Source organism: Spermophilus citellus (assembly GCF_964194105.1).
Source record: "Spermophilus citellus genome assembly, chromosome: 13".
In the NCBI taxonomy this organism is placed as follows: domain Eukaryota; kingdom Metazoa; phylum Chordata; class Mammalia; order Rodentia; family Sciuridae; genus Spermophilus; species Spermophilus citellus.
This window is the reverse complement of record NC_138193.1, coordinates 89,822,666-89,848,873: the sequence shown is the minus strand read 5'-3', so window position 1 is coordinate 89,848,873 and position 26,208 is coordinate 89,822,666. Positions and strand designations below refer to the sequence as shown.

The 26,208-nt window shown below is 36.3% G+C and overlaps 1 protein-coding gene across 4 annotated transcripts in view; it reads left to right on the top strand.

The window, feature by feature from the left end:
• The first annotated feature begins 1,736 nt into the window (after positions 1 to 1,736).
• LOC308632566 (uncharacterized protein) overlaps positions 1,737 to 26,208 on the top strand; it is a 540,150-nt gene continuing 515,678 nt past the window's right edge. For 2 of the 4 annotated variants that reach the window (XR_014018588.1, XR_014018589.1), the window contains exons 1-2: positions 1,737 to 1,880; positions 17,035 to 17,157. Coding sequence is in view for 1 of the 4 variants with exons in the window: in XM_081264770.1 (XP_081120896.1) it covers positions 1,812 to 1,880; positions 12,689 to 12,827; positions 17,035 to 17,157 (331 nt within the window). In the remaining 3 variants the exon portion in view is untranslated. Of the gene's footprint in view, positions 1,881 to 12,688; positions 12,828 to 17,034; positions 17,158 to 26,208 lie in introns of all 4 variants that reach the window. The other 2 variants (XM_081264770.1, XR_014018587.1) reach the window with 2 other exon arrangements.

Below are 26,208 nucleotides of genomic sequence, written 5' to 3'. Positions count from 1 at the left end.
CAGGGGCTACTCTTTTCAACACTTTGAAATTTTCTTCTTCAGGCTTTTCTCTCAGCTGTCCCCATTGAAGGAGCAGAAATATTAAAGGACGCCAGACACTTGAACTAATCATCACCAAGCTGCATCATTGCATCCAACTCCACAAAACCAACATCAGATATTGGATATCTGGAAGTCTTGGGCACACTGAAGAAAGGAGACAAATTTGAAGGTTACCAAAGGCAAGCACATAGTAGAGACATTGCCCTTTCCTCCCCATTGATACTGCAGAAGAGCTTGTATGTAGTGTCCCCTTCAGACTGCATCACCGAGTTGTGCCCTAAATGCCAGGTGAATTTTGAATGCTGAACGCACTACTAAATAAAGTTCATTTAACTTAGTTTGTAAATCAACATATTAAAGTTGATAAAATATGCTCAAGTACAATTCTGGAAGTATGGTGATGATTCGTAACTGCATGTCAGCTCCACCCAGTGTTCTTTTGTTGCTTTAAGCACAAACCTTCAGGTGGTGGCAGTGTTGTAATCTTTTTGTTACCTGGAATGCTGAGACCTGTGCTGGGTGGTTGCCTAGCAACCCTTGTCTCTTTTGTATTCATTTGTAAGAAGGTATTTGTACAATGCAAAATTTTGTATTTATATTTATTGATGATTTAAAATGAGATTCTAATGTGTGTGCTAGAATACAACAAATTCCTTGTGAGTCCATCAAATCTCTGAGTAATAATTACTGAGATAGTGAAGCCTTATTTGGTGAAGCAAGCAATAATGACCCCACAATCATAAAGGCATTTCAAAATCCTGTTGGAAAGCATAAAGGACTCAGAGAATGTGCTATGTCTAGTGGAACTGCATGATTTTTATGAAATGTTGCTTTTTTAATACATATATTATTAGTGCTCTCATGGGCTAAATGTACTTTATTAAAGATACTATCCAACGTTGCTCAGTTCTCAAAGCTACAGCAATAAGATATAAAACAATATAAAACATATGTAGAATGTCTTTCATTATTTTCTCCCAGAAATTATGAACATGATTTGCTGCGTTATTTTTTTAAACTCTGAATGAGGAAACCCTTAGGCTTTTAGGTGATTTACATTCTAATCTTCATCTTTGAGCTTGGCTTTCCTTGGTCTCTCAAGGGTTCTGCAGAGTGATACCTAGAAGGCTTGAGAACTGAACCTCCATAAGTATTCATATTGGAAGCCAGAGCTTTTTCAAGTCTGGAGAAATTAGATTCTGATCTGCAGAGATAATCTCACAGCAAATATTTAGCTGCCCCAAACATAGAAGCTAAGTTTGTGTAAACAGTAAAACCCAAATACAGAGTTGAAGTAGAGTAAAAGGTCTTCACCGGAGCAAAAGATTCCTAATTAAGTGAAGTCAGGATGGAACAGAAGAATATTTTTAGAAGTTAATGCAATCCTGTTAGTAACATGGAACTAAACAATGCTCAGAAGCTTTCAAATGCTCTTACCTCTGACAAGTGCTTGGTATACAACTGGTTATATAAATAGCCAAGTTAAGTGTGTTCCCTAATGGACTACCCAAAGGTTCTGCAGTGGAGGCAAGGATGGTCTTTCCTTTGCCAGTGACTCCTTTGGAAGCACCTCTCATCTGCAATATGATACTTTTATTTACTATATGCATGTTCTAAAAATAAGACAGGACCTGCATAAAGCTGTACAAGGAATTCTTCCTCTGGCAGTGCTGCCCCAGAGAGTACAGGGACCAGACACAGCACAAAGTCAAGAAAGCCCCAGGGGCAAAAGGGAGGAGGCTGACTGGCTTTGGAAAAGACTAGAGCTGATGATTTTTCTATCATCTCTTAACCTAGAGGCAACACACCTACGTCCTAGGCAAACTGAGTACCAGCATGTATGTGACTTGTTGCTCTGCTTTTATTTCCTATTTATAAGTTCTACAGTTTTAAAATGTTTTTTCTCCTTTAATCCTGCTCTAGATATTAATTTTGACGACGTTTTACAGGTATAAAAATGTGCATGTGTATAGAGGCATGGTTGGAAAGAGACAAGGCTGTGAGGTTTCTATGTGATTCATAGCAGGGTCTGCCCTCATCTTTTTGAGTCAACTTATGGATTTAGCATGATTTTGAAGAGCATATTCATAGGAGATATAGGAGAGCAAAAATTTTGATTTTGACAGTTACCTGATTTTTCTTCTTTCACACTGCCAAAGGGAGACGCTGTATATTGGCAGGTCTTTCATGGAGTCATTGGGCTTCAACAAATGAGTTAGTTAGGAAGGAAGAACTGCTACCCCTTGTTATTTTTTAAATATATTTTTCTTTGTTCTATTTAGTTATACATGGTGGTAGAATGCATTTGACATATAGTAAATAGAGTATAACTTCTCATTCATCTCGTTGTACATGTTGTAGAGTTACACAGGTCGTGTGATCATGTTTGCAAATAGGGTAGATACCTGCAGAGTGATACCTAGAAGGCTTGAGAACTGAACCTCCATAAGTATTCATATTGGAAGCCAGAGGGTTCATTCTGATTCATTCTGCTATCATTCCTATCCCCATTCCCCCTCCCTTCCCTTTACTCCCCTCTGTCTAGTCCAAAATACCCCCTCCTTTATTGTGAATTAGCATCCACATATCAGAGAAAACATTAGGTTTTTTATTATTTTGGGATTGGCTTATTTCAATTATCATAATATTCTCCAGTTCCATCCATTTACTGGAAAATGCCATAATTTCAATCTTCTTTATGACTGAGTGATATTCAATTGTGTATATATACCACAATTTCTTTATCTATTTATCTATTGAAGGGCAACAAGGCTGGTTTCATAGTTTAGCTATTGTGAATTGAGCTGCTATAAATATTGCTGTGGCTACACCACTGTAATATGCTGATTTTGAGTCCTTTGTGTATAAACCTAGGAATGGGATGACTGGATCAAATGGTGGTTCCATTCCAAGTTTCTGAGGAATCTCCATACTGTTTTTCAGAGTGGTTGCACCAATTTGCAGTCCCACCAGCAATGTATAAGTGTTACTTTCCCCCCACATCCTCACTAACATTTATTGTTGCTTGTATTCTTGATGATTGCCTTTCTGACTGCAGTGAGATGGAATGTCATTGTAGTTTTAATTTGCATTCTCTAATTACTAGAGATGTTGAACATTTTTTCATGTATTTGTTGATTGATTGTATTTCTTCTTCTGTGAAGTGTCTGTTCAGTTCCTTTGCCATTTATTGATTGAGTTATTTTTTTTTAATTTTTTGGTATTGAAGTTTTTTGAGTTCTTTATATCTTGGAGATTAATGTTCTGTCTGAGGTGCATATGGTAAAGATTTTTTTCCCATTCTGTAGGCTCTCTCTTCACATAATTGTTTCCATTGCTGTGAAGACGTTTTAGTTTGATTTCATCCCATTTGTTGATTCTTAATTTTACTTCTTGTGCTTTAGAAGTCTTACTAAGAAAGTAAGTTCTTAAGCTGATGTAAACTTGGGTCTACTTTTCTTCCAATAGGACACAGGGTCTCTAGTCTAGTGCTTCAGACTTTGATCCACTTTGAGTTGAGTTTTGTGCAGGGTGAGAGATAAGAGATTTAATTTCATTTTGCTACACACAGATTTCCAATTTTCCCAGCACCATTTGTTGAAGAGGCTATCTTTTTCCAATATATGTTTTTGGCTCATTTGCCTAGTATGAGATAACTGTATTTATGTAGGCTTGTCTCTGTGTCTTTCATTCTGTACTATTGCTCTATGTGTCTGTTTTGGTGCCAATACCATGCTGTTTTTGTTAATATGGCTCTGTGGTATAATTTAATGTCTGGTATTGTGATACCTCTTGCTTCACTTTTCTTGCTAAGGATTGCTTTGGTTATTCTGGATCTCTTATTTTTCCATATGAATTTCATGATTGCTTTTTCTATTTCTATAAAAAATGTCATTGGGATTTTAATAGGAGTGGCATTAAATCTGTATAATGCTTTTGGTAGTATGGCCATTTTGATGATGTTAATTCTGCTTATTCAAGAGCATGGGAGATCTTTCCATCTTCTAAGTTCTCCTTTAAGATCTTTCTTTAGTCTTCTGAAGTTTTCATTTTAGAGATCTTTCACCTCTTTTGTTAGATTTCTTTTTTTTTTTCTTTTTTTGCTATTGGGAATGAGGTAGTTTCCCTAATTTCTCTTTCAGTGTATTCATCACTGATATATAGGAATGCATTTGATTTATGGTCTTAATTTTATATCTTCCTACTTTGCTGAATTCATTTATTAGTTCTAGAATGTTTCTGGCAGAATTTTTTGAATCTTCTAAATATAGAAGCATGTCATCAGAAAATAGTTATATTTTGAGTTCTTTTGTTTCTTTTTTTTTTAGTTGTAGTTGAACACAATACCTTCACTCTATTTATTTATTTATTTATTTTTATATGGTGCTGAGGATCGAACCCAGTGCCTCGCATGTGCTAGGCAAGCGCTTTACTACTGAGCCACAACCCCAACCCTGAGTTTTTCTTTTCTTAATTGTAACCTTTTAATTTATTTCTTTTGTCTAATTGCTCTGGCTCTAGTTTCATGGACTGTGTTGAATACAAGTGGTGAAAGAGGGCATAACTATCTTGTTCCAGTTTTTAGGGGGAATTATTTTTATTTTTCACCATTTAGAATGATATTGGCCATGGGTTTAGAAAATAAAGCTTTTTCCAGGTTGAGCTATGTTCCTACTATTCCTAGTTTTTCTGGTGTTTTGAACATGAAGGGGTGCTATATTTTTGTGAAATGCTTTTTCTGTATCTGTTGAGATGATAATATAATTCCCATTTTTAAGTCTATTGATGTGATGAATTACATTTATTGATTTCCATATATTGAACCAACCTTCATCCCTGGGATGAACCCCCCTTGATTGTGGTACACTATATTTTTAATATGTTTTTGTATGTGATTTTTCAGAATTTTATTGAAAAGTTTTGCATATATGTTTATCAGGGATATTGGTCTGAAGTTTTTTTTCCTTGATGTGTCTTTGTTGGTTTTGGTAACAGAGTGATATTAACTTCATAGAATAAATTTGGAAGGTTCTCTTCTATTTCATGGTATAATTTGAGAAGTAATGATGTTAATTCTTTGAAGGTCTTATAGAACTCAGTTGAGAATCCATTCTGGGCTTTTCTTTTTTTTATTAGGTTTTTGATGGCATCTTCTCTTTCATTGCTTGAGACTGATGTGTTCAAATTGTGTATGCCTTCCTGGTTCAGTTTGGGTAGGTCATATGTCTCTAAAAATTTGTCGATGTCAAGATTTTCTATTTTTTAAAATTTCAAAACAGTTTCTAATTATCTTCTATATTTTGATAGTATCTGTTGTAATATTTACTTTTTCATCATGAATTTTAGTAATTTCAGTTTTCTCTTTCTCTTTCTTTTCATTAGGTAGCTGTTTATCAAATTTATTTATTTTTTCAAAGAACCAGCTTTTTGTTTTGTCAATTTCTTCATTTGTTTCTTTTGTATAAATTTTGTTGATTTCAGCTCTGATTTTAATTACTTCCTGTCTTACTAGTTTTGGTGTTGATTAGTTCTTTTTTTCTAGGCTTTGAGATGTAATTTTGGTCTTTTATTCATTGACTTTCTATTCTTTTGATGTGATGAATGAGGTCAATACAATGAAGTTTCCTCTTAACACTGCCTACATGTTGTCCCAGAAATTTTGATATGTTGTATCACTATTCTCACTTACCTCTAAGTACTTATTTCATTCCTGATATCTTCTATTAACATTTCATTATTCAATAGGATATTATTTAGTCTCCAGGTGTTAGAGTAACTTCTATTTTTATTCTATTATTGATTTCTAACTTCATTCCATTAGGATCTGATATGATTGATGCAGGGTATGATTTCTATTTTTTTTGTATTTGTTAGGATTTGCTTTATGGCATAAGATATGGTCTATTTTAGAGAAGAATTTATGTGCTGCTGAGAAGAAAGTCTTTTCAGTCAATGAAGTACTCTGTATATGTCTGTTAAGTCTAAACCATTGATTGTATTATTTAGTTCTATAGTTTCTTTGTTTATTTTTGTTTGGAAGATCTATCCAGTAGTGAGAGAGGTATATTAAAGTAACCCAGTATTATTGTTATATGGTCTATTTGAGTCTTGAAATTGAGAATGGTTTGTTTGAGGTATGTAGATGCTCCGTTGTTTGGGGCATAATGATTGGTACATCTTGTTGGTATATAATTCGCTTAAACAGTATGAAATGTCCTTCTTTTGTCCCCTCTGACTAACTTTGGCTTGATGTCCACTTTATCTGATGTGAGTATAGAAATCCTTGCTTCTTTACAAGATCCATGTGAATAATAAGCTTTTTTCTTTCCTTTTACCTTCAGTCTGTGGATGTCCTTGCCTATGAGGTGAGTCTCTTGGAGTTAGCATATTGTTGGGTCTTGTTTTTTAATCCAATACAAAAGCCAGTCTATGTCTTTTGATTGATGAATTTAGGCCATGAATGTTCAAGATTATTATTGAGATCTGATTTGTTTTCCTGGTCATTTTGGTTTATTTCATACCCATAGCACTATTCGTCACAAGAAAAAGTTGTATCGAGAATAATTGCTAGTATACTTATTTCTTTTATCAGACATATTTCTTAGATTTGGTTTAATTTGAATTAGTTTCTCCTTTGATTGACTATTCCTTTAGTATAGTTTCTCCCTTTGCTGGTTTTCAGTTTTTAAAAATTTCATATTTTTGGAATATTTTGTTTTGAATGTTATGTAGTGCAGTGTTTATGGTTGTAAATTCTTTTAATTTTTGTTTATCATAGAAGTTTTTTTTTCATATTCAAATCTGAAGTTTAATTTTGCTGGATATAGGATTCTTGGTTGGCACCAATTTTCATTCAGAGCTTGGTATGTGTTATTCCAGGACCTCCTAGCTTTGAGGGTCTTGGTTGAGAAATCAGCTGGGACCCATTTGCTTTTTCTCTATATGTAATCTGATATTGTTCTCTCATAGCCTTTAAAATTCTATCCTTATTCTGTATGCTAGGCATTTTCATAATAAAGTGACTTGATGAGAATATATTGTAATTTTGCACATTTGGGATGCTGTAAATTTCTTGTATTTGATTTTCCATTTCATTCTTTAGATTTGGGAAATTTTCTGATGTTATTTCATTGAAAGTATTGTGCATTCCTTTGGTTTGTATCTCTGCACCTTCATCTATCCTGATAAATCTTAAATTTAGTCTTATTATGTTATCCCATAATTCTTAGAAGTTCTGTTCATGGTTTCTTAATATTTTCTCTTTGTGGTCAACTGTATTTTCAAGATTATATATTTTGCCTTCATTGCCTGAGCTCTGTCTTACATATGATCCAGTCTATTGGTTATGCTTTCTGTTAGATTTTTAATTTGATTTATTGTTTCCTTTATTTCAAGGATTTCTGTTTGTTTTTGTTTTCAGAACCTCTTTCTCTTTATTAAGTGATCTTTTGCTGTTTGCTCTCTTATATTATCCTTTACTTTGCAGATCTATTTAAATATGTGCATTCTAAACTTCTTTTCTGATATTTCTTTCACTGTGGTGTCAATGGTTTCTGTTATTGGAGGATCTTGATTTACTTCAGGTGATTTGTTCCTCTGCGTTTTTCATATTGTTTGTGTGTTTTCCCACTTACAAGTATCCATCTGAGGCAGTAAAGTTTCTACCCTGTGAACTTATAGTGTCTCTGGAGGTTTCCATGACCTCACTGTCTAGGTGGAGACAAATAATAACAATAACCAATGCAAACAATTTATAACAGTAAGCCAAATAGTCCCTACTATGGTGTCTACAATGTTAATTATCACAATCAACAGAAATTATATTATCAGTTATTGCCTATAATAAAAACAGCAAGTTTTCAAAATGGTGGACAGGGATACATAATGTGATGATTATAAGGGAGGAGGAGAGAAGACAGAAGAACAAGATTAAAGGAAGAGTAAAAGAGAACAATAGTGATTGGCTGTTAGCAGAAGAAAAGAGAGAATTAAGGGAAACAAGTATGAGAAAAAATATATAAAGCAAACAATTTTAAAAAATTAAAAGAATACAGAAAATTTTAGACAAAACTAAAATATCCTAATCAAACATTTTATTTCACAAAAAAATAATCCATATAAAGTAACTGGCTTCAAAAAAGCTAGAGTTGAGAAGGAAAAAAATAGGGGACTCTATAAATAAATGTCTGTGTACCTTTAGGGTCACAATTAAACAGTGAAAAAGAATAATAAAAGAAAAGAAAAAATGTCTTGATGAAAAATTCAAGAATTCTTTTTGTTGGAGTTCAAAATATTCTCAGCTTCTCCTCTCAGCAGTTTTAGGTGCTGTCTTCTGGAGTGTGATGCTCCACCCTCTGAATTGCTGGAGTGAGAGAGGTAATCCTGTAGGCACAGTTCCTGGAGGCAGGGTTTAGGTTTAGGCGAACATGACCTCCTCTATTCCACCATCTTGGATCTCTCACCCCTTGTTATTAGCAGCAGGGCCTCATTTTAGGAGCCACAGCCTCTTTGTCAAATACTAATTGATCAGGAGATTTTAAATCAGTGCATCTCCAGCGCCCAGTACTTTCTCGTCCATGCTAGAAGACTTACCCCAGGCATCTCTCTTTGGTTCCTCTCATGTGGTGGGGGAGCCAATTCTTAAGTCTCCTATATCACCTGTGGACCCCATGTTCCCTGGTCTTAGGTTCAGTATCCAAAAAATTTCTCCCACCCCTACCCTTCTGAGTTCTGGCCAAATGCCTCTCTCCTAGCAGGCCCTGCAAGCAGTCTGATTGGAAGGGGAGGGGTAGAGCTGGCTGGGTTTCCATGACCAGTTGTCCTCTGGGTAAACCTCTCTCCAGGTCTGATTTTCTCATGGTCACTTAAACACATTGTAAGTCATGCAGCTTGGGTTTGCTCAGCCTGTGTTTTGGGCCAAACTTGGGTTTTGCCAGGAATCGGCTTCCTCGGTTGCCAGCCCTATGCTGTAGCTGCAAAATGGCTTCTTCCCTTGTTCTCCGCGGCTTCCTGGAGAGCAGCTTCTTTCCTCACACACGGATATTGTGGATATTGTGCGCCTCCTTCAGGTTTGTTGGGCAATGTCCTTGGACTCTGAACACTCCATACCCAGATACACCTCAGGACTCCCTAAAATGTGGGTTCCTTTAATTTCCCATTCCTCTTCTATGCTCACGGAGGGACCTCTCTGGCTGGAGCTTTTGGCCTGAGTGTGGCAGTGGCTGTTTTCCTTATTTTGTCACAACCAACCTTCTATGCCTTGCTCTGCTTTGAATGTCCAATTTTAGGTTCCAGTAAAGTACCCCCCTCTTCTTTTTGTTCACCCACCTTGTGGAGAAGCTGCTTGTCTGTTTTCTTGATTTCATGCCACAGAGTGGTAGGAACTGCTCTGTATTCCACCATCTTGGATCTCTCACCCCTTGTTATTAGCAGCAGCGCCTCATTTTAGGAGCCACAGTTAAGAAAGAGCAACGCTGAAATCAAATTCCCTTTTCTCTCTGTTCTCAAAGAACCAAAACCAAAACCAAAACACACCCCCAATTCTATGAGTGACTTGAAGTTTCCCAGTCAAATGCACCTCAACATTATTTTTAAAATATCTTAAAATTTGTTCTTATTAGTTATACATAAACAGTAGAATGTATTTTGACATATTATGCCTATATGGAGTATAATTTCTTATTCTTCTGGTTGTACATGATGGAGAATTATATTGGTTATGTATTCATATATGCACATAGGAGGTAATGTCTGATTCATTCTACTATCTTTCCTATTCCCATTTCCCCTCCTTTGCCTTCATTTCCCTTTGTCTAATCCAAGGTACTTATATTCTTTTCCTCCCTATCCTCCCTTGTTGTGAGTCAGCATCTGCATGTCAGAGAGAACATTAGGCCTTTGGTTCTTTGGGATTGGCTTGTTTCACTTAGCATGATATTTTCCATTTCCATCCATTTACCAGCAAATGCCATAATTTAATTCTTCTTTATGGTTGAAAAAGATTTTATTGTGTATATATACACCACATTTTCTTTAACCATTTATCTGTTGAAGGGCATCTAGTCTGGTTCCATAGTTAAGCTATTGTGAATTGAGGTGCTATAAACATTGATGTGGCTGTGTCACTTGTAGTATGCTGATCTTAAGTCCTCTGGCTATAAACCAAGGAATGGGTTAACTAGGTCATTGGTAGTTCCATTCCAAGTTTTCTGAGGAATCTCCATACTGCTTTTCAGAGTGGTTGTACCAATTTTCAGTCCCACCAGCAATGTATGAGTGTGCCTTCCCCCCACATTCTTACCAATATTTATTGTTACTTGTATTCTTGATAATTGTTATTCTGATTGGACTGAGATAAAATGTCAGTGTAGTTTTAATTTGCATTTCTCTAACTGCTAGAGACCTTGAACATTTTTTTCATATATTTGGTGACCAATTGTATTTCTTCTTCTGTGAAGTGTCCAGTTCCTTTGCCCATTTATTTATTGGGTTATTTATTTATTTATTTATTTGGTTTTAAGTTTTTTTGAGTTCTTTATATACCCTGGAGATTAATGTTGTATTTGAGGTATAGGTGGCAAAGATTTTTCTCTCCCATTCTGTAGGCTCTTTCTTCACATTCATGATTATTTCCTTTGCTGTGAAGAAGCTTTTTAGTTTAAATCCATCCCATTTGTTGATTCTTGATTTTACTGCTGACGTTTTAGGAGTCTTGTTAAGGAAGTTGGTTCCAAAGCTGACATGAGGTAGATTTGGGCCAACTTTTTCTTCTATTAGCACCTCTACATTATTTCCTGAATTTCTTGAACATGGTGCTCTACCCTGACTGACAGGTGAACCTCATCTCATTTTTCAGGCTTTCCACATTTTAGATAGTTTTGGAGTTCTCAGATTAAGTCTTCTGTATTCTCACAAGTTAGCTTTTTCCTCCCTCTGCCACCACCTAGTTCATGTCATGCTGTGTCTACCAAGACATCTGTGTTATGATGAGATGGTACTGTTTTGTTCTGATGGGCTCCCGGGGGCACCGTTTCTTGGTAATTACTTCCCCTAGTATGTATATTCCCCCAAGGGTCTAGCCACAAAATCTCTTGGTCTTTGTATTCTGAAACCTTTGGGTAGTCTGCTCATATCACAGGGGTTGTAAAACACCACTGTTTTTAAGAAAAAACATTTCTCATTTTTCCTTTGGGGATCAACACTTCTTTCTTCCAGGCATTCCAGTGGAATTGTCAATCACAATGACTTCCACATATGTGACCTGCAGGTGTCTCCATGATTCAAGCTAAAAGAAGCTGATTCAGTCTCCAAGGAAGCTTGTGTTTTGAATGAAGGGACACACTATTGGAAAGAGGTTGTTATGCCTTATAGAGACTATTTAAAGATTTTAATAACAGTACCCGGGGCTACTGTATTTTCTGTCCTTTCCAAGTTCATGTGGAGTAGTTTTTTTTTTTTTTTTTTTTTGGCTAGAACTCAGTTTCAGTTGCTTGAAATCAATGAACTGTTACAAATAACTGACGGGCAATAGCTTTCTCATTGATTGCTTAGTGTTAGTATCAGCAGGTTACATGGTCCTTGAGTTGGGAGATTTCATTTTATGCCTGTTTCTGTTTGGGTTATAACTAGAACTTCTGTCTTCCTGGAGGATCTGCTGATTTCCCAGGTGAGTGGGCTCAGGGCTTGGTGATGTCTGTGTGCTGCTCAGAACCACGGCTTCTCTCCAACCCACAACCTGATGCTGAGGCTTCCCTGCACAGGGACTCTCCACTGAGGGTTCCAGGCCTAGGGTGACAAATGAGCAGGGGAGATGAGAGAAGGAGAAGAGGAAGAGATTGAGAAGAGAAAAATTGTGCTTGGGCTTTTTAGTTATTTCATTTTTAGCTGTTGTGTATCACTCCCTTGCCTGAAAAGCCCACAGGTTATTTATTCTGCTGAAGAAACAGCCTAGTTGAGGTTCTGATGCATCAGAATCAGCCTTAGTGTACATGCAGCTTCAAGAATAACAGAAGGCAAGTGGCATTAAACTTCATTTTGGAACCCATGTTCTCTTGTCCATGAGTCTACCACATTTTTTTTTTTTTTTTGGTATTACTTGAATGGACCCCGAGTTTAAAAAAAAATACATTTTAGTTAATCTCACAAATCTATTTTTGAGTGTTTCTGGTGCTTCTAACTAGACTGGATGACTTGAATGAAACCTTGAATTTTTAAAAATGATTTTGTAAGTATGTTTTAGCAACTGCCACAAAAATTTCTAAGTAGATTTTGCTTGCATTCCTGATTCTCATTGGGACATGTGTGCTTCATTTAAAACTACACAAGATTCTTGGGAGAGTTATTTTTAAGGAGCTGCTCAGAGAGTTGGATGAGAAAGGAGAGTGAAAAAGCTAAAATTAAACCTTCCTGGGGAAGTTTTGTATGTCACCTATGAGTTTCTTTACTTTTAATGATCACATTTTTTTTTTTGGTTAAAAACAGGACATTTTAATAGATGTTACATTTTTATATAAAAAGAAATGTTGCATTAAAAGGATGTAGTATTACTCTTGATTTAAACTAGGCCTTCCCTAGTTTCAGCAAAGTCCTAAAACCTTTGTGAATTTCTTCCTTCACTCTTTTACTTACCGATCTCTCTCTCTCTCAGTTGCTCAACAAATATTCACTGATCACCTACTGTGTGCTAAATGTTCTTATCATTTCTGGGAATGTAGCAGTAAAGGAAAGAGATAAAGAACATTGCTCACATGGAGCTTATGGCCTAGTTGGAGAGATAGTGAACCACTGTAAGTATAGTGTGCATGTTAGATTATGGTAAAAGACAGCAGGGAAGGGGGATAGGAAGTGTTGGGATGTGGTGGGTAGTGCAATTTTCAATGAGAAGGTGACATTTTGCAATGAGATGTTCACATGGGAAAAACATTCTGGGCCAGAGTAGCAGATGCAAAGGAATGTGAGCTGTGAATGTCACTGGTGAGCTTAAGGAAGAGTAGGGAGCTAAGCCTGGCTCAGAGAGTGATGGGAGGAAGGGTAGTAGGAGAAAAGGTCTGAGTTAATGGGGGTGGGGTCTGTGCAGAATGCGTAGCGCCTTGTCAGTCAGTAAAGACTTTGCATTTTGTGTGAAAGAGAAGATGATCATGCTGGCCTCTTAGTACCTTACCTTCCTTACTTCTAATGATCTTTTGTCTCCACTCCTTTATTATTATCTTCAGAATCTGCACTTTTAATGTCCCAATCTCTGACCCTTCACCTTCTTCTCTTTCCTGTCTAATTCTAATATTCCAGTTTCAACCATTTGTAACCACATTAGAACCTTTTATCCATTAATTGCAGAAAATTTCACCATCTTTTACCTTCACCAGTCTCCCCTTGACTCTTTCCCCACCCTAGTATTTGTGAGTATGTCCCATTACACCTTGACTTCTTCCTTCCTCTGTTGTACTTTTCTAGAACAGCCCTTGTCCTGCTGGAATCAGCTCTTCTGCCTCTGCCCCTGGGATGAATATACTTGTGGTGAATCACCTGATTATAGTGGCTGCTCTTTGAATTTATGATCACATGTCCCAAGTGGGCACTCAGCAGAGCCCTACAAATTATTTATTTATTATTTCCCTTTTTCCTTGATCACTCTTCCATGATCCTCAAGGATGGATGTTATGTTTTAGGTATGAAATGTCCTCCACAGGCCATGTGCTAACGTCTCGATTGCCATCTGTGGTGCTACTAGGAGGAGGTGCAACCTTTAGGAGGTAGAGCCTAGTTGGAGGAAGTAGTCATGGATCTTGACCTTGAAGAGTATATTTTTTACCAAGACCGTTTCTTTTCTCTCTTTCTCTCTCTCTTCCTGGCTGTCATGAGGTGACAGCTTTCCTCCATCGCATCCTTCCACCATGGTATTTATCTTACCTCAGGCCCAAAGCAATGAAATCAGCCAACTTGGATTGAAACCTCTGCAACTGTGAACCAAAATATTGTTTTCCTCTTCTGTGTTGATTTTCTCAGGTATTTTGTCACAGCAACAGAAAGCCGACTAACACAATGGTTATATACCCCTTTTATCCTCCCTTCTTGTTAGTTTCACTGATTTTGTTGATTCTTGCTCATTGAAAAGCTAAAAGAGCACAGAACTCCCTCTTTTAACCCCTTTGTTTCTGTGCTTTTGTGATATGTCCTTGCTCTTTTTACAAAGATGAATTGTCTATGCTCTTCCTAGGACTGTCTTCCCTGTTGCTTCCCAAGGCCATGCTGCTATGATTTTTCTCCTCTCTTGGCAACAGCAGTTTTTTCTCCTCCATGGAATCAACATTCAAGCATATTAGAATATATACTGTGGACCATTTTCTCCTTGAATTTCTTCACTTGGATTCTGGAGCATCATACTTACTTGATTTTCCTTTGGCTTTATTAGTTTGAAAAAGTTACTGACCTATTATTGATTAACATTTAGGATGAATGATGTATTCTATAATATGCTTTTAGTATCTAATATGAAAATTACATGCTTTATCTCATTTAAACTTACAGCAATGAATCTATTAACATGAAGTGTCTATTTTTGTCATTCTTGGAATAAACCTGTTTTGTTGTAGTGTGTTAATCTGTCACTGTACTATGTAACTCTATTAATTTTTCTTTTCACTGAGGATTTGTCCACTATTCACAAATGAGATTTGCATATTAGTTCTTTTTGGTGCACTCTTTGACAGGTTTTGATATGTGACCTTTAAAAATTAAATTTCCAGCCTTTTCCATGTTCCTTGGTAACATTGTTTTGTAAAATAATTCCTATTTCTTATAAGTGATTCAAGCTTTTTGAAAGGAAGGAGAGACCAGAGACTCACTCCAAATTCTATCATTCTAAAGAAAGCATCATTAACATTAGATGGATATACACCACTTATCTCTTTATCACTTGTGTGTGTGCGTGTGTGTGTGTGTGTGTGTGTGTGTATGTCTGTGTTTTTGCATACAAAAAGCAGGATGCGTGGAACATTGGAGGTGTTCAAATGATGACATTTATTGAATGAACAAATAAAACTTAGATGAAATTAATTTTGGAAACGTGATCATAATTAAACAGTTTTAATTTTTTATGGATTACATTTACCAGAATGGAAACAAATAATTGAAGTAACTAAAGCTGAAGACACCTCAGGAATCTAGAAAAAAAAATTTATCATGAAATATTCATTTTTAAAAGATGCTTCTATAGTTTAAGAAAAATTATGCCATGAAAAGAAAATAGTTTGATTTATTATATTTTTCTTTGACTTAACTTTTATCTAAAATTTATTGATGAAATTTTAATAATTTCTCTCTTCATCTCAGTTTTATTAGTTTTATGTGATTTTAAGTTGTCATATTTATTTGCTTACTTTCTGTAATTTCCAGTTTTACCATAATTTAAAGTTTTCAGTACTTACCAGTGATTCTTTTAAGGAAACTTCATTATTTTTTTCAATTGCTTTGCTTCCACTATCCAGTCAAATTTGCAAGAAAGTCCTTGGGGGCACCTTGCTGCCCTGCCTGGGTTTGTTCATGCTGAGAACATTGTAATAGGAACCAACCCTTTCCTGAGTAGGTTCTTGATGTACATATTCCCTCAGAACTTTGCCTATCTTGTTAGTGTCATCTTTTGGCAGTGGATATTTCTGTGGAGGAGTCTAAGGCCAGGCTGTTGTAAAATTTCTTTTCATTTCATCATTAGTTTTTAATGATACTATGGAGTTTCTGTGACAAAGGAGTTGTTACAGTTTAGATATGGTGTCCCCCAAAAGCTCACGTGTGAGACAATGCAATAAAATTTGGAGGAGAAATGATCGGGCCACAGCTCTAATCTAATCAGTGAACTAACCCCCCGATGGGATTAACTGAGTGGGGACTGGAGGCAGGTGGGGTGTGGCAGGAGGAAGTAGTTCTTGGGGGTGTGGCTATGGGGTATATATTTTATATCTGGAGAGTAGAGTCTCTCTCTTTGCTTCTGATAATTATGTGAGCTGCTTCCCTCTGCCACACTCTTCCACCACGATGTCCTGCCTCATCTTGAGCCCTGAGGAGTGTGAGACAGATGTCTGTGGACTGAGGTCTCTGAAACGCTGAGCCCTCAAATAAACCTTTCTTCCCCCCAAATTGTTCTGGTCAGATTTTTTAGTCACAGTGGTGAAATAGGAGGGGTCTCTATATCCACTTCATTTTCACTCATCCATCTTTTCCTCAAAGCTATTGTCACTGTCTCTAGTCACAAAGGAGAAGTAATAAGGCCATTTTCTGCATCTAGGTAGACATAAAATATATGGTACCCTCTTAAATTTGAATTTCAGATAAACAATGAATACAATGAATAATTTTTTTTTTTAGTTTAAGTGTGTTCAAATACAATTGGGCATGCTATTATTTTATTTGCTAAATCTGGAAGCCTTAGTTACCCTTTATATTAGCCTGAAAGTCTGAAATATTTCATTCACAAAATTGTCGAATGTCTGTGATTTTTGTGAGGATTAGCTCTTAGAAAACATTGAAATTTCTTTTGCTTTGCCTAGGTTTTCTATTGATTGAGGGTTTCGACATTTTTAGAAACAAAATATACATAGCATTCTTTAACATTATTTTGCTTTTTAAAATATTAGCTATTACTTCCTTTAAAAATTTTTTTTTCTAGTTGTAGATGGACACAATACCTTTACTTTATTTATTTATTTTTATGTGGTGTTGAGGATCGAACCCAGTGCCTCACCTGTGCTAGGCAAGCACTCTACCGCTGAGCCCAACTCCAGGCCTTTCCTTTTCTTATTGCTAAATTTTTGTATTTATGTTTTTCTCGCTTTTCAAAACTAGTGGTTTACCTAGTTCATATATTTACCCTCTCCCCATAGAACTAGTTATTATATTTATCAATTTTACCATTTTTTCTCTAATTCACTAATTATTATTTTTAAATTAAAAATTTTCTAAAGTTTCAGTATTACTTATTAACACAGGATTCATTCTTTTCAGGGCACAACCTAGTGGATTTTAACTTTTGTGTACACCACCTGGATGAGGTAATAGAACTGTTCACTGTCCTGAAAGTTGCTTCCTGCTTCTTCCGCATGAACCCAAACTGCTCCACCCCAAGAGGTAATCACCCTGCTGATTCCTACTGCCATTAAGTTGGGATGGACTCTTCTTGAACTTATAGTTAGTGGATATTACACTGTTAAGGGGGAGGTCTGGTTTCTTTAGCTGAAATTCATTCATGTTATTGCCTGAATCTAGCCATGTTTAATTTATTTGTCTTTAGGTATATTTTGTTATTTTCCCAATTAAAATTTAATGGCTGCCTATTTATTTTTATCTGGTAATGTATGTTTCAAGTCATAGATTTTTTCTATGGCATAGCATCAATTTCTCCCATAGGTTTTGGTAAGTGTTACATTCATGTTTGTTGGTTCTAATTCTCTGCTGATGCCTTTTGATTTACTCTTGGATCCAAGAATTGAACAGAAGAATTTGTCTTAAGAAAGGTTAAGTTTTGGGGCTGGGGGGTAGCTCAATGATGGAACACTTGCCTAGCATACACAAGGTCTAGGGTTCAATCCCCAGTACCCCAAACAACAACAACAACAAAGAAACAAAACAATTAAAGTATCTAAATTTTAAATTTCCACTTCAGTTATGGATTTCTAATTCTATTGCACTGATCAGAAAATTTGTGCCATTTCCATTAAAGAGTAAATTGAGGTTTCCTTTTCTATGTACTGTACAGTAATTAAAGAATGTGCCACGGATACCTTTACAGAGCACTTACAAAAAAGTTTTTTTTTAAAGGAACTCATGGATTTTATAAAAATTGATTACAGCATAGACCACAAAAGCTTAATCATTCAATTAACAAAGTTAATAACAATTTCCCCCATCTATAGACATTATTCCAATTGTCTTCTGACATTTAATATTGCTATAAAAACATAAGTTTAGTTTTTTTTCTTTTGTAGATTCTCTGTGTCTTCTGCAAAATTACTTATAGACTTTTTTCTTTGAAGTTCCATAGCTTCATTATGCTTTCATTTCAATGGCTTGGTAATAAATTTTACTTGTGTATATTTAGTCCTTTCCCTTTGTCCATTCCTGTCTTATTTATTTTTCTGCTTCACTTATACTGATTTTTCTTCAGGATTATAATTCAGATGTTGGATCTCCATTACCTTTGTTTTGTTATGGAGCTGAGGCCTTCCGAGAAACTGAGTCAATGAGAAGACCCCCCCTTGAAACCTCAATTCTTACGATCAAGTGGGCGCCATGTTGTTCAGAGTAACTGGAATGAGTTTTTTGAAGGGATAAGAAAAGGGGAAGAGGACACTCTCAAGGGAAAGAGTGGGTCCTCTCAGAAAGGAGAGGGACAATGTACCTCTCCTGCACTCCAGTTTTTATTGGGGATCCCAGAGAATTTTCCAGAGACTTTTGACTGAGTCCCCACTGTCATGGCAACTCTAGGTCACCTTAGCTCATGTGGACTGGTTCTAATTGAATTCTTAAAGATTTTATGGTTAGGAGGAACTATCCTTATCTCCCAGAGTTTCAGGATCTAGTTACAGAAGTCTCCTCCTTTGGGGTAACTTGGGTTCCCCTTATTAACATTATTTTGGACTATGCTTTTCTCCTGTAGTGAACAGGTAGTTTGCTGAGGAATGTGATACCACCTGTCCACTAAGACCAGATAGGGCTGCAGGTGAATTGCTTCTTGCAGAAGAAAGCATGTGGGGGTCAGCATAGTGGGCCCGTTTGAGAGAATTATTGTTTCAACTTCATGTTCCCAACATCCTCTGTCCCCCAGCAGTTTCAGTCTCTCTTTTATCTCTAATCGTTTTTGTACATTTGTCTTTTCCTTTGCATTCTGTGTTCTTCCCCTTCCCAGTCCTCTGTATCTCCACCTGTTTTCACCAATATTGATTTTCCTTCTTACTGCTCCACTACAGTTTGTACCATGTAATATTTTTATTAATCTTATTATTCCTTTTCTTTCTTTTCTACGGTATTATATCTTCGTTGCACCCATGAGCCTTTTCTTTGATGTTCTTTTTTGTAAAGTCCAAATCATCTTTGATTTTTAAGACTTTGAAAAGATCTATGTAGAGATGTTTTCTGTACTTTAAAGAACTGTTACTTGGAATAAACTATTCTTGTTCTTCCAAAGTAGATTCTTCATTGCTCTTCCTCCTTTTTTTCCTGTAGAGAAAGAAATCATTTAAAAATTTTCAATTTATTCTTTAATTAACACATAAAATTATACATATTTATTTAATACCATGTGATGTTTTGATACATGTATACATGGTGTAATATTCAAATCAGGGTAGTCATGTCTATTTCCTCAAATACTTATCATTTCCGTTTGGTGAAAACATTCAAAATCCTTTCTTCTAACTTTTCAGAAATATATAACACATTTTATTTTAAAAATTCCATTTTTTTCCGTCTTCTTTCTTTCTTTTTTTTTTTTCCTTGATTTTGTTTTGGTTTTGGTATTTTAATATGAAGTTTTCACAGGTGCTATGTTTAAAATTTAATATTCAATATTCTCTGTGTTGGGTGGTTCTCTCTCGCCTGTTATTTACTCAGGAGGTGGATAGTAGGATTACCTTTCACTTCTAATTCTTCTTTCAATTTATTTAGCAGCTTTAAAATGGTGCTAACTGGACTTGGAGGTAGAATAAACTCTTCAGTGCTCTATTTGTTTGAGGGACAAAGGGATAAAATAAGAAGTCTTGCTTCAGAAGTATCCTCTTCACATTCTGTGCTTCTTTACCTGCTGAATCATCTGTCCAGGACCGAACCCTCAGCTTCTGCCCTTGTGCCATGTTGGTCAGCTGTTCACTCTGGCAGGAGGCTGGGTGAGTGGGCAATCCTGAAACTGTCAAGTTTTTTGTTTGCTGACTTAAAGTTAATTTAGTCTAGTTAAATAGATTTTTTGGCTTCTATGTATTATCCATCTTCAGCTAATTTTTTTCATGAACAGATAATTGAGTAGAAAAAAGGTATAAAATAATGCATTCTCAGCTCTTTTACTCTAGCATATAGTAGTTGTTCAATAATTACTTGTTGAGTTAATATTTGTAGCTCTTACTGATGCTCACAACTCTGATCTGACCCCATTTTTGAAATACAGGGTTTTCAGTGGGGGTACTGTAGGAGTCTTATTTTTTGCTTTTAAAGGGAAATCTGCATTATTCTTAAGGATGTGGAGTCAGGCATGGATTTCTACTATGCATCCTTTTTTAACTTGGTGTGTATTTCCTTACACAGACTTTTACTATGAACTTTTTTTTTTTTCACCATTCTCTAGTTTCACCATGGATGACAATTTTCAGGCTCTGTTTTTCATTATTGTTATTGTCCATTTCAGTGAGTTTCTGAGACAGGAACTAAATAAGTATGTGTTCATTTTATCACCTTCTAGCAAAAATAAATAAATAAATAAAATTCTCAAGTTATTTTAAAATAAAAGATAAACAACAAGACAAGGGTTCCTATGGGGCATAATTAAGAAACTGGATAACTATCACCTCCGTTTCTGTTTCCTTGCTGCTGATTCTAGGGTCTGCTCTTCTGATTCCTAAAACTCCACCATCTGTGTGGTCCTCAGTTCCTGGCTAATCAGCAGCATTTTGACTCATGTTCTTATTTTGACTATTGGGACCTGTGTTTCTGTAGACATATGGTTATACTCTCAGCATTTTTACCTGAGCTTCTAAACTTTGAGTTTAACTAGTTTCCAAGTTGTTATCTTCTTTGCTTTTTGATTTTTTTACCTCTAGTTTCCTGGTTTATGCTCCCAATTCTACCACTGCTCAGTGGCCCGACATAGAGCTCATTTCTTTTTTTTTTATTGATTGTTCAAAACATTACAGAGCTCATGATATATCATCTTTCATACATTAGACTCAATTGGGTTTTGAACTCCCATTTTTACCCCAAATACAGATTGCAGAATCACAACTGTTACATACTCACATTATTACATAATGGCATATTAGTGACTGTTGTATTCTGCTACCTTTCCTATCCCCTACTATCCCCCCTCCCCTCCCCTCCCATCTTCCCTCTCTACCTCCTCTGCTGTTGTTCAATTCTCTCCCCTTTTTCCCCCCTCCCCTTGCCCCTCATAACCTCTTATAATTTTGTGTATCATTGAAGGTCTCCTACCATTTCCATACGCTTTCCCTTCTCTCTCCCTTTCTCTCCCCCCATTCGTCTTTGTTTACTGTTAGTCTTTTCCTCATGCTCTTCCTTCCTGTTCTTAGTTGCTCTCTTTATATCAAAGAAGACATTTGGCATTTGTTTTTTAGGGCTTGGCTAGCTTCACTTAGCATAATCTGCTCTAATGCCATCCATTTCCCTACAAATCCTATGATTTTGTCATTTCTTAGTGCTGCATAATACTCCATTGTGTATAGATGCCACATTTTTTTTATCCATTCATCTATTGAAGGGCATCTAGGTTGGTTCCACAGTCTAGCTATTGTGAATTGTGTCTCTATAAACATGATGTGGCCCTATCCCTACAGTGCGCTCTTTTAAGGTCCTCAGGGAATAGTCCGAGAAGGGCGATAGCTGGGTCAAATGGTGGATCCATTCCTAGCTTTCCCAGGAATCTCCATACTGCTTTCCAAATTGGCCTCACCATTTTGCAGTCCCACCAGCAGTGTACAAGTGTACCCTTTTCCCCACATCCCCGCCAACACTTATTGTTGGTTGACTTCATAATGGCTGCCAGTCTTACTGGAGTGAGATGGTATCTTAGGGTGGTTTTGATTTGCATTTCTCTGATTGCTAGAGATGGTGAGCATTTTTTCATGTACTTGTTGATTGATTGTATGTCCTCCTCTGAGAAGTGTCTGTTCAGGTCCTTGGCCCATTTGTTGATTGGGTTATTTGTTATCTTATTGTTTAATTTTTTGAGTTCTTTTTACATTCTGGATATTAGGGCTCTATCTGAGGTGTGAGGGGTAAAAATTTGTTCCCAGGATGTAGGCTCTCTAATTACCTCTTTTATTGTTTCTCTTGCTGAGAAAAAAAATTTTAGTTTAAGTAAGTCCCATTTGTTTATTCGTGTATATAACTCTTGGGCTATGGGCGTCCTATTAAGGAATTTGGAGCCCGACCCCACTATATGTAGATTGGAGCCAACTTTTTCTTCTATCAGACGCAGCGTCTCTGATTTGATATCTAGCTCCTTGATCCATTTTGAGTTAACTTTTGTGGATGGCGAGAGAAAGGGATTCAATTTCATTTTGTTGCATATGGATTTCCAATTTTCCTAGCACCATTTGTTGAAGATGCTATCCTTCCTCCATTGCATGTTTTTAGCCCCTTTATCAAATATAAGATAGTTGTAACTTTGTGGATTAGTCTCTGTGTCTTCTCTTCTGTACCATTGGTCCACCTGCCTGTTTTGGTACCAGTACCATGCTGTTTTTGTTACTATTGCTTTGTAGTACAATTTGAACTCTGGTATCGATATACCTCCAGATTCACATTTCCTTCTTAGAATTGCTTTTGCTATTCTGGGTCTTTTGTTTTTCCATATGAATTTCATGATTGCTTTATCTATTTCTACAAGAAATGCCATTGGGATTTTGATTGGCATCGCATTAAACCTGTAGAGAACTTTGGGTAATATCGCCATTTTGATGATATTAGTTCTGCCTATCCATGAACAGGGTACATTTTTACATCTTCTGAGATCTTCTTCTCTCTCTCTCTTTAGGGTTCTGTAGTTTTCATTGTATAAGTCTTTCACCTCTTTTGTTAGGTTGATTCCCAAGTATCTTATTTTCTTTGAGGATATTGTGAATGGAGTGGTTTTCCTTATTTCCATTTCAGAGGTTTTGTTGCTGATATACAGGAATGCCTTTGATTTATGCGTGTTGATTTTATAACCTGCCACTTTGCTGAATTCATTTATTAACTCTAGCAGCTTCTTTGCAGACCCTTTTGGGTCTGTTAAGTATATTATCATGTCATCCGCAAATAGCGATAATTTAATTTCTTCTTTTCCTATTTTTATGCCTTTAATTTCTTTTGTCTGTCTAATTGCTCTGGCTAGTACTTCGAGAACTAAATTGAATAGAAGTGGTGATAGAGGGCATCCCTGTCTTGTTCCAGAGTTTAGAGGGAATGCCGTCAGTTTTTCTCCGTTTAAGATGATGCTAGCCTGAGGTTTAGCATATATAGCTTTTACAATGTTGAGGTAAGTTCCTGTTATCCCTAGTTTTTCTAGTGTTTTGAACATAAAGGGATGCTGTACTTTGTCAAATGCTTTTTCTGCATCTATCGAGATGATCATATGGTTCTTGTCTTTAAGTCTATTGATGTGGTGAATAGCATTTATTGATTTCCGTATATTGAACCAGCCTTGCATCCCAGGGATGAATCCTATTTGATCATGGTGCACAAGTTTTTTGATATGTTTTTGTATTTGATTCGCCAGAATTTTATTGAGGATTTTTGCATCTAGGTTCATTAGAGATATTGGTCTATAGTTTTCTTTCTTTGAAGTGTCTTTGTCTGGTTTTGGGATCAGAGTGATGTTGGCCTCATAGAATGAATTTGGAAGAGCTCCTTCTTTTTCTATTTCTTGAAATAGCTTGAAAAGTATTGGTATTAATTCTTCTTTGAAGGTTTTGTAAAACTCTGCTGTATACCCATCCGGTCCAGGGCTTTTCTTGGTTGGTAGTCTTTTGATAGCTTCTTCTATTTCTTCTTCCTTTGTTATTGGTCTATTTAAATTGTGTGTGTCTTCCTTTCTCAATCTGGGCAGATCATATGCCTTAAGAAATTTATTGATATCTTCACTATCTTCTAATTTATTGGAATATAGGCTTTCGAAATACTTTCTAATTATCTTCTGTATTTCCATAGTATCTGTTGTGATATTGCCTTTTTCATCCCGTATGTTGGTAATTTGAGTTCTCTCTCTTCTTCTCTTCGTTAGCATGGCCATAGAGCTCATTTGTAAGAATGGCCCAGCAATTTGTGTTTACTAATTCAGTTTCCTTTGATGTTAATTGGATCCTGTTTTCCTGCAGTTTCAGGACAATGACTTCTATGGATGGAAGTTGTGAGAAACAGATGAAACTGAGATATATAGACCCTGTGGCAATTTTGTTTTTGCTGATCTGATTGCACTGATGTATCTGGAACAGTGAAAGGATAACACAGGCCCAGTTCTCCGCATTCTCATCTCATTAGTATGAAGTCTTGTTTAGAACAAAGCGAGGAATGCCCTGGAGTTCCCTCTAACACAGTCTCATTTACATTTAGAACAGATGCCTGGGTACATGGGGCAAAATGAAGGGTTGTGGCTAAGTGCCTGGGTTCTCTTCTGGGGTTTGCCCATTCCTTAATCAGCGAAGTAAGTTGACCATGTTCCTTGGCCATTCAGGGACTCTCATGGTCTGTTTATGGAATTGGAAAACTGATCATGATTTTTTTTAGCCTGATAGATGTTGTGTTGATTGATGAGATACTATAACCTCCACAGATGTCCTCGTCCTTGAAGAAAACCCAAGGTTCTACAGACTTGGCTAGGATTTCTGATGGTTTCACTTTAGTTTTGGATCGAGATTTCTATGGCTTGGCAGTAATCAGTCCAAAAGAAAATTTCAACTTTATTTTAGCAAAGTTGAATATTAGGAGAATGGTGTAGAAATGAACATTCAAAAGTGTAAGTTTGAATTTCCTTCCAAGATAGCAATATTTTATCCTGTCTATGTTACTTTAAGTATTTTTAAACTTATTTCAGAATTATTTTCAATTAGACTTTTTATGTCACTTAGTAATGAGAGATTCATTCTGGAATTCCAAATTAAGCCTGAAATCATAGTTATTGAAGTCATGTCTATATGTGTTTTTTTTTTTCCTGGGCATGTGTTTTCTTTTTATTTATTTGTTTAATTTTAGAAATTAGTCTTGTGCTACATATTTCCTCCATCTGGAATGCTTTTATCCCATGACCAGATCTCGCTGGCTCCCTATCGTCAATAAGACCTAAGAGAGACCCTCTTTGATGATCCAAGTAAAATACCTACTAATCATTCCCTTTGGTGTCTTCTATTTCAAATCTCTGTATAGCATTTATGGCCATCGATTATTTCCCTTTCCTTCCTTCTACCCCAAGCCTTCTCCCGTTCTCTCTTTTTGAACTTGGGATTGAACCCAGGTGTGCTCTATCACTGAGCTATAACCCCAGCCCTTTTCATTTTTATTTTGAGACAGGGTCTGACTAAATGACTGAGGGTCTCCCTGAGTTACTGAGGCTGGCCTTGTGATCCTCCTGCCCAGCTTCCCGAGTTGCTAAGTTTACAGTTGTGTCCTACTATAGGTACACTGCTCCCCCAAATCTTCACTCTAATTTTGGATGTCTGCCCTAGCTGTTCTCAAGATCACGTAAATGCTAAGGCAGCAAAGACCTCGTCAGTCACCTCTATTTGTAGCATCTAGAAGAGAACCCAAAGTAGATACATAATCAAATATTAAATGAGTTAATGAAAGAATACTTTAGAAGTTTCCTGATATTCCATTAAGCACATTTTGAAGTAATTTTAATTAGTGAACATTCTATAAAGCATCATTTAGTGTTCAAATGAGTGTCTGAAGGACTGAACTGCTACCTTCTTAGGGAAGATGAACTTCTTTGTACAGCCCCTTATGTAAGTGTTTAATAAATCCCTTGGCACTGAGAGTGATTGTTTTTCCCAACTCATGGCTCTTTGGTCCACCCCATTCCTAAGTCTAATTGAGCTCCATCCTTGGCCTCTTTTTTCTTATTTTACCTAGGCACATCTAAAATATTTCCAAAAATTACACTACAAAGTTCTTGATCTTGTGGAACTCACATGTTGTTGGGAAAGACTGACTTATAAGCAAATAGTTTCATGAGTTTGACAAGGTGTCATAGGACATATATATTGTTTCTTGGAAATTACAAAGAAATTTTCCAGGAAGGCAAGAACAAGAACATTCCCCAATGGTTAGTGGCTGCTCAGCTCCAAGTCATTTTTACGCCAATGCCTGATCTGTACCAAATACCTCTTAGCGAGGAGGGGGCTGCTTAGCAATGTCTGGTAAATGATACACATTTAAGTCCTCAGTGAACAATAGTTTTGCCATTTGGGAAACAAAAATCCA